Below are 13,342 nucleotides of genomic sequence, written 5' to 3' on the forward strand. Positions count from 1 at the left end.
CTGTAAAACTGAGACATGTAATAGAAAAACATTAGATAAGGCAAATAACACAGTGATGGACACTAGCCAATTGCTAAACAGCTTTTTATTTTTCTAAAATAAATGTGCATTGGAAACCTTCTGCTTGGCAGAAAAACACCCTTAGTTTAATAAAAATATACTTGTGACTTGCCAGTATGTTGAGGTTTAAGTGCATGGCTTTCATTTGGATGGATATCAAGTCTCTGATTCATTTTGCGTGATGGTCAAAAACGTGCTGCAGTTCCTCATTTATTTTTGCTTCAGTCCACAGAAACACAATACTAATCCACCGAGACCAAACAAAACAACACATAAGCCCTTATTAAGTCCTCATAATCATAAAATTCTGTTTCATGTTTGAAATTTGGAGCTTGACATTCTGTGTGTCTGTCTTGTTTTCTCTCTCTCTCTCTCTCTCTCTCTCTCTCTCTCTCGTACTGTGTGTGTAGGGGTGTTTTAGTTGCTATAAGTGATGGATGGGATTGGTGGATCCATTGTTGAGTCGAGTTTACTTTGAACTTGAGCCGCATGATTGAGAGTTCTGTGGATTCTCCCACTGTAAATGTCACCTTAACTTTATTCTGCTGTATAATGTTTAACTTCTACATTTATTCTACCTTTCTTTACATACGTGTTACATTACTGTACATTTAATAAGTATAGTAAGAGTAAACACATTTTTTGTGGATTGTTAGATAAGGGAAAGGCTTTGTATTCTTTATTTATGATGTGGATTTTAGTTTGCCTAATATCACATTTTCCTACATGCTTATCGTGGCCGAAAGAATTCACACAATATTGTCATGGTATCTATAGCAATATCTTTTAAAGAAATAAATGATGCAAATTCATCTTTAATTTAGTTTATTTTGTCTTTTATTTCATCAGGGAAACACAGAGGCAGAAAATGTTTGTAACCATTGTGACTCTTAAGGCAAACTTTGAAACGGGTGCTGAACTGTTCACAATACTGTATGTGTAGGATTAACACAATATCGTGGTTTTATATCACTGTTATTGACAATACAGGTTTACTGTGACACCTGTAGTTAGAGGAGTTTTTAGTTTGCTATGTTGGCCTTTGCTCCATCTGCTTATATTCTGAAATAATGAAGTCTTTATCTTATTGTGATTAGTTTTGTTTTGGTTGTCTACAAAACTGTGTTGTGTTTTGAAGATGTCTTACAGTTGTGGAATGACTTCAGTGTGAGTAATTCATGATCAAATTTTCATTCTTGGATTAACTTTCGATTTAATTTTCCTCTGTAATAATAAATGCATGTAACAGTAACGGTTTTAAAGTAAAGTGTTTTTAGGATTGCATCTTCTGCCAGTTCTCCTGATCTGGAACACATCATGTAGATGAGTGTTGAGAAGGCAGGAGAGGTGATGTGGATGAGCTGTGTGGCAATGACTGACAGGTGTGTGTGTGTGTGTGTGCGTGCGTGCGTGCGTGTGTGTGTGTGTGTGTGTGTGTGTGTGTGTGTGTGTGTGTAATGTCTGCTCAGCTGAAGCTGTCACTGAAGGACCAAATTACAGCATGATGCTGAGAAAGCGTAAGGTGTGAATCCACTTTCCCATCCAAGCAGAATTCTGTGAGAGATTGATTCACCTTCAGTACATCTCTCCAGTGAAGCTGAGTCAAGTTTCTCAATAAAAAGACTAACGTTCACAGCAGATCATCAAAACCAATGTGAAAGTGCTTATGGTACAGCAGACTATAATTACAACACCTAAAAACACCTTATCTGAATCAACCAGTTTCTAATGCCCTTATTGTGAACCTTCACAAGGATTAGAGGTTCATTCTTGACAGAAATATTTCACTTGATAAATGTTCATGTTTATAAAGTAAGCCCTCTGTGAAATGAACGTTAGAATTGGAATAAGTGCTGGAGTCCCTGCCAGGAACTGCTCTTATATATCTGAATAAACGGTTTGGTTCTGGTCATCAAGCATCTGAGCTGCCGAGAGGAAGTATTCCTGTTGTGGGAGTATTTGTCTGCCCTGTGGATTCTTACCGCGTAACGAGTGTTTCAACCTTGTGGATTCCACCTTTTCAAGGGTGCCTTGTCTTTTGGATTTTAACCTTGAGTGAACATTGAGTTTGGGACGTTTCCCTTCGGTGGGGATTTGTTATCAACCCACGCCACGGACTGCCCTTATCATTCGCTGGTCTCCGGTGCCAATTGGTGGCGCTCATTCTTACTGGCCAGGAACATTAAGAACTGAGGATTACCTCCCTGTTTGTCACCTTACCACACTGGGTACACTCTTTTAGACTCTGTGGCAGAGGGGAATTTCATCAGCACCCACACAGCCCGTGAATGGGGAATTCCCACCATACTTCTTGAGAAACCCTTGGACGCCAGGTCGCTGGGGGACAGACCTCTCTCCCCTATTTCTCATGTCACTCCTAACATAAGTCTCACACTCTCTGGCAACCACCATGAGAATATTGTGTTATACATTCTTGATGCCCCTGGAAACCAAATTGTTTTGGGGCATCCATGGCTTGTACAACACAACCCTCACGTGGATTGGCAATCCAGTTCTGTCCTAACCTGGAGCCCATCGTGTCATGTTTCTTGTCTTGGTCTTGCTTCCTCTCCTGTTTCAGGTGCAACCCGCAGACTTGACTGGCGTTCTGGTGGAGTACCATGATCTCAGCACGGTCTTCAGTAAAGCCCGAGTGACCTCTTTTCCTTCTCATCACCCATACGACTGTGTCATTGACCTCCTCCCGGGTACTTCTCCGCCTAGGGGTCGCTTGTACTCCATTTCCTGTCCTGAAAGAGAGGCCATGGACAAGTACATTCAAGAATCCCTTTTGGCTGGTCTCGTTCATCACTCATTCTCCCCTGCGGGCGCTGGGTTCTTTGTCTGGAAGAAGGACGGCTCCCTTTGCCCTTGTATTGATTATCGAGTTTTGAATGACATCACTGTTAAGAATAGGTACCCCCTACCTCTCATGTCTTCTGCCTTTGAACTCTTACAGGGAGCCCGGGTCTTTACCAAGCTAGACCTACGCAACACCTACCATCTTGTCCGCATTCGGGAGGGTGATGAGTGGAAGACGGCCTTTAACACTCCATAGGGACACTACCAATACTTGGTTCTCCTGTTTGGGCTTACCAATGCTCCCGCCGTCTTCCAGGACCTTGTCAATAGCGTTCTGGGTGACATGATTAATAAGTTTGTCTTCGTGTACCTGGACGACATCTTAATATTTTCCCCTTGTCTCCAGGTCCACACCCAGCATGTTAGGCGAGTCCTTCAGCGTCTACTAGCGAACCAACTTTATGTCAAGGCGGAGACGTGCTAATTCCATGCCGAGTCTGTTACGTTCTTTGTTCACATCATCTCGTCCAGCAGTATCCAGGCAGATCCAGCTAAGATAAAGGCTGTCGCCGACTGGCCCACCCCCGACTCTCTCAAGGCCCTCCAGCGCTTCCTGGGTTTCGCCAATTTTTACCGGCGATTCATCAGGAACTTCGGCCTCATTGCCACGCCTCTCACTGCATTGACCTCCACCAAGATGACATTCAGGTGTAACAAGGACGCTCAGGTCGCTTTTGATTCATTGAAGTCCCGGTTTGTCTCTGCACCTGTTTTGTCTGTTCCAGATTCTGCATGTCAATTTATTGTCGAGGTCGATGCATCGGATGTCGGGGTCGGCTCAATCTTATCACAGCGATCTCCTACGGATGGGAAGGTGCACCCTTGCGCCTTTTACTCCCACTGCCTCAACCCTGCTGAACGTAACTACGACATCGGCAACCGAGAGTTGTTAGCAGTTAGACTGGCCCTGGGTGAGTGGCGTCATTGGCTGGAAGGAGCAGCGCAGCCTTTCTTGGTCTGGACGGACCATAAGAATTTAGAGTACATCCGTTCGGCCAAGAGATTGTGACCACGTCAGGCCTGCTGGGCACTCTTCTTTGGCAGATTTAACTTCACCCTCTCGTACCGGCCAGGGGCTAAGAATACCAAACCTGATGCCCTCTCTTGTCAGTTCGAGACCCCAGAGAGAGAGCTCTCAGTTGAGGCTATCCTCCCTGAGAGGATGGTGGTCGGAGCTCTCTCCTGGGGCATCGAGCGACAAGTGGCCCTGGCCGGTCGAGGGGCACAAGTGCCAATCGAGTGTCCAGAGGGTCGGTTGTCAGTACCGGCTGCATTGCATCCTGAGGTTCTACGATGGGGTCACTCATCCAAACTGGTCTGCCATCCAGGAATCAAGGGAACGTTGGCTGCCATCTGTCAGCGTTTTTGGTGGCCATCCCTGGCCGCCGATGTCAAATAGTTCGTGTTGGCCTGCCCGACCTGCGCTCAATCGCCCTCCCGCTGGTCTACTCCGTCCCCTGCCCATTACCTCCCGCCCGTGGTCGCACATCATGCTTGATTTCGTCACAGGGCTTCCCTCTTCTAATGGTAATACCGTGGTTCTCATGGTGGTGAACCGCTTCTCCAAGGCGGCTCATTTCATCCCTCTACCTAAGCTCCCCTCCGTCCGGGAAACTGCTCAACTGATGGTGGATTTCCGGCTCCATGGCTTGCCGATCGACGTGGTTTCAGATAGGGACCCTCAGTTTTCTTCCTGGTTGTGGAAAGAGTTCTGTAGACAGATTGGGGCCTCTTCGTGTCTGTCTTCTGATTTTCATCCCCAGACCAATGGGCAATGTGAGTGGGCCAACCAGGATCTTTCTAGAATGCTCCGCTGTTTGACATCTAGCTACCCTAGTTCTTGGTGCTCTCAACTCTCATGGGTAGAATACGCCCACAACTCCCTTCCCTCGGCTGCATCAGGTATGTCCCCTTTTTCTGCTCGTTGGGTTATAATCCACCTCTATTTACATCACAGGAACCCGATGCTGCTGTCCCGTCTGCTCTGGCTTTCGTCCGTCGATGCCGCCGCACCTGGAACAAAGCCAGAGAGGTTTTGGCCCGAACCGTAAGATGGACCAAAGCAGCAGCTGATCGTCACTGGTCCTCTCCTCCTACCTATGTGTGTGGTCAGTGGGTATGGCTCTCTACCAAGGATTTGCCTCTCCGAGCGCCTTCTCGGAAGCTGGCGCCCAGATTCATTGGTCCATACCACATCACCAGGGTGGTTAATCCGGTGGCTGTTTGGCTCCGATTTCCCCCTCCCCTGGGTCGGGTCCACCCTGTCTTTCATGTTTCCAGGGTCAAGCCTGTGGTTTCCTCCCCTCTCCATCCGGCCAGCAGCCGAACCGCCCCTCCTCCCCCTCGTCTTGTGGATGGCTCTCCTACCTATACGGTTAGGAGATTACTGGACTTCCGTCGCCGGAGCAGGGGCGTACAGTATCTTGTGGACTGGGAAGGTTATGGCGCAGAGGAGAGAAGTTGGGTACCGTCACGGGACATCCTGGACCCGTCTCTGAATATGGACTTCTACCGGCGACTAGGTGAGCCCCCTCCTAGGACGCTGGTGGCACCACTGGGGGGGGGGGGCTTCTGTCAGGTCTCGGGTCTAGCACTCCCTGTTATTTTCCTTATTGTCCTCTGCCTCTGTTATGTCTGACATGTGACTCTGTTTTGACAGCTCGCCACGTGTTCAGAGTCCGCGTGCTCACCCCACCCCTCTTGTTACCTTGTTAAGCTTCTCATTAGATTTCCCCACTTTCACCTGGATCGCCTCTTGATTCCTCTATCCCCGGCTGGTTACTCATTTCCTACTCTGATTCTTTTCCTTCATATTCCCTGTGTTTTCACTTGTCCCGTGTCAGACCTATAATATTTATGTACCTGTAAACTATTTCGTTTAATTGGACTTAATAATATATTAAAGTGCGTGCGTGCATGTGTGTGAGTGAGTGCATGTGAGAGAGAGAGAGAACAGTAGTTTGTATGCCGTTTGACCTTGAGTGTGTGTCGGAGCAGCAGAATTTTCCTCCTCCTCTCATCTGCAGCACTGCGGGGGAACATTCACTTCAAACTCCTGCCAACTGCATTAACATTCACCTGACTCGCTCACATTCATCGTCCCATACAGCCACACTATTATTATAAGACACCATATGTGTTTTTCTCTTACCACTCTTGGACATTATTACGTTTAAAAAGATCAATATTGATTTATTCACTGATAAGATCTGAGAGAACACTACACATACTGGTGAACCAATATATATCAGCCAGACCGTTTGATTGACTAATATTTGACCACTTTTAGAAGGCCATCAGCCAATAACCATGTTTTCTCCTCTCATCGTCTGCTAGCTTCCATCTTTAAACACAAAATCATAAAGGAAGATAACACAGAAGAAGAAGTCTTTCATCAGGAACACACAGACCAGCTCTCTGTCTGCTTCCTCTCAATGTGCTCATAATCACTAGACATCAGAACGACTGTGACGGCCGGCTGACCCGAGTTCAGCTCCTCATCCCCTCTGTCATTCCCAATAAAACAGCATCATGAAGTGTTATGAGAAGTGCATGTGAGTGTCAGTTTTGAGTCATCGGTGCAGGGCTTTAGTTTCTTTCTGGTTCTGGCTTGTTAAAACAGTTCAAGGTCATTCGGTTGAATCCAGCACAGAGAGTGAACAGATGTACAGAAGATTATTTACAGTAGTCACTCACCAGAAGTTCACCAGGAAAGGATGTTCAAGGTTCTGCATAATCTGTAGCTCTTTGAAAACATTACGCACTTCGTTGCGTTCGACACACTTCAGTTTGTTCATGTACTTCATGGCATACATCTTCTTGGTGTCCTTCTTCTGAACAATGCATACCTATAGAAGAAGAAATCAAAAACATTCTCACTATTTTCATTCCCAGATCAATTCAAATCGAAGATAAACATCTCATTACAGTAATGTTTTACATGTTGTGCTGCTTTTATAATCAACCTGTCATGACAGACACATTGTGAGTTTAGAAACCCTAACTGTTGTCAAAGGTAATTAATTTCAATTCAACAGGTCTTATTTGATCATTATATTCAACATGTATACATATCTGAACATTCTCATGTCTGTTTTGTAAAGGGATAGATGTCTGAGCATTTTATAGATGTAAATAAAATAGAATTATTTATAAAGTCCACAGGAAAACTATTTTTTGTTACATTTTGTGTGGTTTATGCTCCTGCCGTGTTATTTTCCCACTTGAACGTGTTACATGTGGTTCACGTGAAGACAGCAAGACATTCAGTACCCTTTGGTAGCAAAAGGTCAGCACTGATGAGTGAACAAATGTTTGAATCTCACAATGAAGTTGGAAACCTATTGAAAATCATGCGTTAAAGCTGCCATAACACACGCAGTTTCTGCTAGTTTCATATTCATCTTGAGTGCCTATACAGTAGTATTGCATAGGTCGTTTCTTCGAAGAGTATTTAGTTTGATCACATTTATAAAAGAGAGATACAGCTGTATGGTTATTTCCGGAAAAATACGACGTCCTGGGGGTGTCCGGGGGGAGGAACTAAATCACTAGCACACAATATCATCACAATACATTATCCCTGCATTACTGTTGATTCACTATAAGTTTGTGTTGTTTACATTATGCACGTACAGTACACGCTGGTTGCCAACAAAACACAGACGTATGACTCTGTTTGACTTCCCGCGTGCGGTTCATGTCCGGCATCTTTTAGCACTGGGACCGCACCATCTATCAGTTTCAAACCATCTCCAAATCCAGCGTTATATCCACCGTTTATATAACATCATCACTGAAATGCAGTGAACAGACACACCTAAACTTCTCTCTCTATCGAAAGAGTAACAAGCTGCAGCGCGCAGGCCCACAGCGCAGCCAATCTTGATGGCAGGCGGGTCTTCTTCACTCGTCGGTTGATGCGTGGGTGGGGCTCTTTCTTTCGCCTTGCCATGGGCGTGCTTTTCCGGGAGAAAAGTTGTTATGGAACGGATTTTAATGTCCGAAAAAACTTTCCGAAACCTATACGAATGCTGGGGGAGTGTATCGAGCACAGAAATACTACGTCATACATTCAACTCGTTTTTTGACAAGTTGACCATGTTAAGCATGAGAAGCCAGCACGTTCAACAGTGTAAAGAAGTCAGAATGCATGATACACCGTTGCAGCACCCCTTTAATAACACTGTGGGCTTGAAAACACTGTTAGTCTCAATATAGTGTGATTTAACTGTGTTTAGGTAGACGTGGCAAATTTAATCTGGAGTCTGTTCATTGAATCTTCTAAATGAAGTCTTGATCAATGAAGAGTCACAGAGGATTTCCTTGAGCTTTAAATGAAAATAATGTGTTTGCAGTGAATATACGTACAACTTACCTTCCCAAAACTGCCTTTACCAATGGCCCTCAGGATCTGAAAGTGGTCAAAGTTGACTGTGCATGAAGAGAAAACACACTTCATCATCATCATTCATACACATGTTTAACATTAAAACCTTGTGTGTTTAGACAGAGTTTCTGGCTCAGTGCTAGATGCTTAATATGTGTTTCCGAGTAGTTGCTTGGCTGTTGTTGGGTGGTTACTAGGGAGTTAGTAGTACCAAGGAAAGAGGAGGACGATAGAACACATGATGAGGTTGTATAGTGTATAGTGCTGTGACCTGTGAATGAACCTGTCTCATCTCTCAGTCTGTCTGATGTTTGCTGACAGCATCTTCAGTTTGTTGAGCATTAGCAGAATCAGCGTAACAGATAAACAGTTGATTCATCCTCCCTCCGTCTATATTAACACTGCATATCTAACACAGCTTCTGATCTAAAATACCCCATACTGTATCTCCTATTGACTATCTCTCTATTGACTTATTTATAAATAAACTCCAGATGGGATTCAGTCATTTGTGCTCTTTGTAGTGCATCATTTAGTTAAAAAATATGAAATATAAGTCAAATAAAGTCAGCGTTGTGGCATAACATTGAATTATGACGTTGAGTGATGTTGTTAAATATATGATTCTCCTTCAGTAATAACACTAGTTGCATAAATATTCTGTACACATTGTAATGGCACTTTGCATTTCTAAATTCAATCTTTGCTTTGGATTCGAGCAGTTAAATTGTGTTTATATTTTAAGTCAAGCGTAATAAATGTGGAATTATACTTGTGGAAAATCCTGGATATAGAAATATGTTTTCCTCTCAATTCCCACTTGATCTCTAACAGAATATTCCCTACAGTCTCACCAAAGTCACACACTGACTGTACTTTATGTCATTCTCGCCATCACTACATGACTTTTAACTGTTAATATTCATATGGATCTGAACAGCATATCACGTATGTATTAATACAACATTCATATTAACCTTACTGAAAATGAGACAAATTAGATAAAATGGATAAAATATAAAAATCCCAAACAATGTCTTTATTCTTTGTGTGATTGTCATGTCATGGTCAGGGTTGTGTTGTGTTGTGACATGGAAAATATACAGTTATCACATTTCCCCAAAGTTAGACTGTAAAAACACTGCAGCTCATGTGTCTGAAGTGATCTCTTGGGCAAACACTGACACTCTTTTTAAACTCACCTCCAGAGGAGTCAAAGGCATGTCCTAAATAAACCTCCCTTCTTTAAGAGATATTCTACCGCAACATCAGAACTGCTGCCTGAAGATGTTTCGCTTGCATTTCATCTCAACACAAGCCACATTTAATCCTCTATCGTCATACAGCAGACAGCACAGACAGCCACTGTAACTGACATTACGTTGCTGTCTATGGGGGGAGTCAGAAAACTCCCAGACCTCATCAAAACTGTTTTAGGCTGTGTTCACACTTCACACGCTGCTAGCATCTGTTTTACATTATAATCGGAGTAAACCGTGTTTTCAAAAAGCCCTGAGCGTTTTTTTAAACGGCAGCGCCGGCGTCTTTTTCTGCAGCCTTAGAGGGTCTTTCGACGTTGAAAAAAGATCAACTTTTTTTTTTAAACGCCGTATGTCAAGCACCTTTTTCACAGCTAACCTTTGGATTAAGCTCGAAAACATAAAATGGCGGCCGAAATGCCGGTTGGAGCATAGTTTTGTATAAATGTAAGTTTCATTTTCACTTTTGATTGCAAATTAGTATTGTAGTCTTTGAATATGTGATTGGTTATTGCAAAGACGCTCTCTGTTTATAATTCAAATAGACTTCCATTACGCTGCCTATGAAGCCTGTCTGAGTTTCTCTGAGCTGTCTTCGTGCACAAACGCTGCCTCCGAAGTCATTACCAGCTGCTTTTTGTAACCACCATTGCTGCAAGCATTTTTTTACTAAAAAAGCGTCATTGTCAACTTTTTCTTGTACAAAAAAGTCAAATGTGAACACAGCCTTAATTTGTGTTCCGAAGATGAACGGGGGTCCTAGGGTTATCGTACGATTTCAGGGTGAGTCATTCGTGACAGAATTTTCATTGTATGGCGGAGTATCCCTTTAATGATTTTCACTGTCGAGTGACTGTTTTCTGTGACTGCTTATGTCATTGTTGAAGAGACCGTCATGACAGTTATAAAGCTGGGTAAATGGAGAAAAAAGATGCTGTAAATAAAATCGAATGTGTTTGTTTGAGTTGATGTCCTCTGGTGAATGTGTGTTAGTAATTCTTACCCTCTGCCGTCTCATCATTGACTGATGTTCTGCTGGATTGTCCCAGTCCCATCTCGTTGTAAGAGGTGATTTTAAAGAAGAAACATCCCTGTGCTGGTTAATGAGGGTACACACCTCTTCATTACATCCACCTGTGTCAGAACACATGAGAAAGATGAAGTGAACTGATCATGTAAACTTTCTTTTCCCAAAGCAGCTTTACCTTTCCTTCATTTGTTTACATCTGACAAGTCATTTTACATTATATTACATGTTACATTCATGTATTCAGAGCTGGCTAGTTACGGATTACATGTCATCTGGATTACGTAATCACATTCCAAAAATCAAGTACTTGTCATTAGAGTAAACTACATTTTTAAATAATCGCATCATATTCACAGAATGGCAGTAAATTGTTTACAGTTCAGTGATTTCAATTTTATTGTTTACATTTTTTTCACAGTGTTTCTTAATAAACATAGCCTATGTACCACATAGAGGGGAGGAAAAACGCACACAGAGCATTTGATAGCTGGATGTATAGACACCATGGGTGAGATGAGACACAAGACTGGGTTCACGAGACCAAGACAAGATTTTCACACAATTTTTAAGAAATCCTCAGTGGTGAGGATATGATAAAAATTGTATTTTATTCAACTGAACATCACAAAATGCTAAATAGTTTTAATGAATGTTTATTTTATGTCTATTTTATAAATTATAATATGATTTTAAAGTGACCGGGGCATCTTCAATACTCATTTCACCATAAACCTCCATCATGCTGATATCACCAGACAGCTTTTCACCTCAACAAGAAATCTTGTGAGATCTTGTCACACCCCTAATAGACATCATTTCATTTGTAAGGAAACTATTCAGTATTACTATCAGTACTGTACTTTACAAAGATATTAAGGCTCTTGTTGGTAATAAAGAATGGAATATATTTTTTCCTCTTTGTATCTGTCAAAATAGTACAAAATGATCCTGCTTGAATATACGTGACGTGACATCAATTTGAAGTCAAAAGTATTTGAATTGTAATCCAAGAGTATAGTCAGGCTTTGCATGTCTTTTATATATTATATAATTATATATACAGTCACTGTATAACTTTTATATATTTTCTATCTCATTCAATAAAGTACAATAAACTTTGTAAATGTCATCCTCCAAACAAAGATTTTACTCTACTGTCATCATATTTTAGCAAGAGTTAACTCAATAAAACCACACAAGCATTAAATGTCAAATACACAATCAGGATGAGTTTCAGCTGAAAGGTTCAATTGTGTTCACAGGACAACAGTGTTTATTTTATAGCCTCTCCTGTGACAACATGCCCCAATGTCATCACATCTTCAGTGAAGTGTATCTTGTTAAAGGAGGAAACAGTGAAAACGTTCTTTGGGGTTGTTTGTTGTAAAATGTCTGTAAACACTTATGCTGAGTTTTAGAGAATGAGTCTATCCACAAATAATCTAACCTATTCACAATAATATATAGCCTACGTCATGTACAACTAGCCCCAGCGTCTTACGCGTAAAATGATGTAAAACAGCAGTAAGCATGTGTATTATGAATATTTTTAGCAGTATGTTATTGTCTGTAATGACAGGAAGTATCTGCACAATAACATACCGTATACAGCTACAGTATAAAACGACATTATAAATGAAACAGCAGTGAAATTATTCGTTGTATACAGTAGCAGGTGTAAGATCACGTATACCGTAGACCTGTGGCTGATGTTTGTAACATTACACATACATGTTCATAACAGAGAAAGCATAAACACATACCGCATTACATGTCCGTATGATTCAGGTGTTCTGTCACGATGAATGAAGCGACCACACAGCACTAATGTCCCGATCACAGACGCTAATGAATGAAGACTATCCCACACAACTTCTGCACTGCAATGCTGCGCGAGACACCTTGCAGAGCTCAACTCAATGACACGCGCGGGCGGGCGGCCGGCCGGGAGCGCGCCGCGCACACATATACAACGCACTGTATAAAGACAAACACACGCATCATCCGATCACCTGTCTGATCACACATCAGTGAGTGTGTTAGCGTGTGCGTGTGCGTGCGCGATGTGCGGTTTTGTGTGAGAGAGAGAGAGAGAGAGAGAGAGAGACAGAAAGGAGAAGAGAGAGGAGAGAGAGAGAGAGAGAAGAGAGAGAGAGAGAGAGGAAGAAGGGAGGACGAGGAGGAGGAGAGGGAAGAGAGAAGAGAGAGAGAAGAGCATAGAGAGAGAGAGGAGAGCAGAGAGAGAGAGAGAGAGAGAAAGAGAGGAGAGACAGAGACACAGAGGAAAGACAGAGATGAGAGAAAGCAGAGAAGGGAGAGAGAGAGAGCAGAATGATGATGATGTTGTTCCTCGTCTGTGTGTAAATGCATCTCAGTTACATGTTCCTCATTTATTCACTGGTTTTCATGGGCTTTTGTGTACTGATCTGCACTTTTGTGGTTTTGTTTGAGAGTCCGCACTGCTTTTTATGACCAGACAACACTTGAACATAAATCTACTGGTGTGGGAAAACTACACGTACGTCTTGTTATGACTGGTTCTCAATGACGTACTGTAGTTCATCCAGATGCATTCGTTCGCTTTAAAAAGAAAAGAAAACCGTATGCATTTCCTAGGCTAACACGTTTTTATATTTTTAAATGACGTATATTTTAAATGACAATATATTTTTTGCAAATGGCAAAACGAACATGCAGTACAGAACATAATATGACAGTCATTATTTTATGAAAGTCAAGAGG

General features: G+C 42.4%; 1 protein-coding gene across 1 annotated transcript in view; it reads right to left on the bottom strand.

Annotated features, from left to right (window-relative positions):
• stk32a (serine/threonine kinase 32A) overlaps window positions 1–12,624 on the bottom strand; it is a 60,072-nt gene extending 47,448 nt beyond the window's left edge. The window contains exons 1-4 of the mRNA XM_057359523.1: window positions 12,364–12,624; window positions 10,574–10,704; window positions 8,300–8,355; window positions 6,619–6,770 (exon numbers count right to left, since the gene is read on the bottom strand). Of these exons, the coding sequence (XP_057215506.1) occupies window positions 6,619–6,770; window positions 8,300–8,355; window positions 10,574–10,625 (260 nt within the window). The 5' untranslated portion in view covers window positions 10,626–10,704; window positions 12,364–12,624. The remainder of the gene's footprint in view (window positions 1–6,618; window positions 6,771–8,299; window positions 8,356–10,573; window positions 10,705–12,363) is intronic.
• Between the last annotated feature and the right edge of the window lie 718 nt (window positions 12,625–13,342).

The sequence above is a fragment of the Triplophysa rosa genome, linkage group LG19 (genome assembly GCF_024868665.1).
Source record: "Triplophysa rosa linkage group LG19, Trosa_1v2, whole genome shotgun sequence".
Lineage (NCBI taxonomy): Eukaryota > Metazoa > Chordata > Actinopteri > Cypriniformes > Nemacheilidae > Triplophysa > Triplophysa rosa.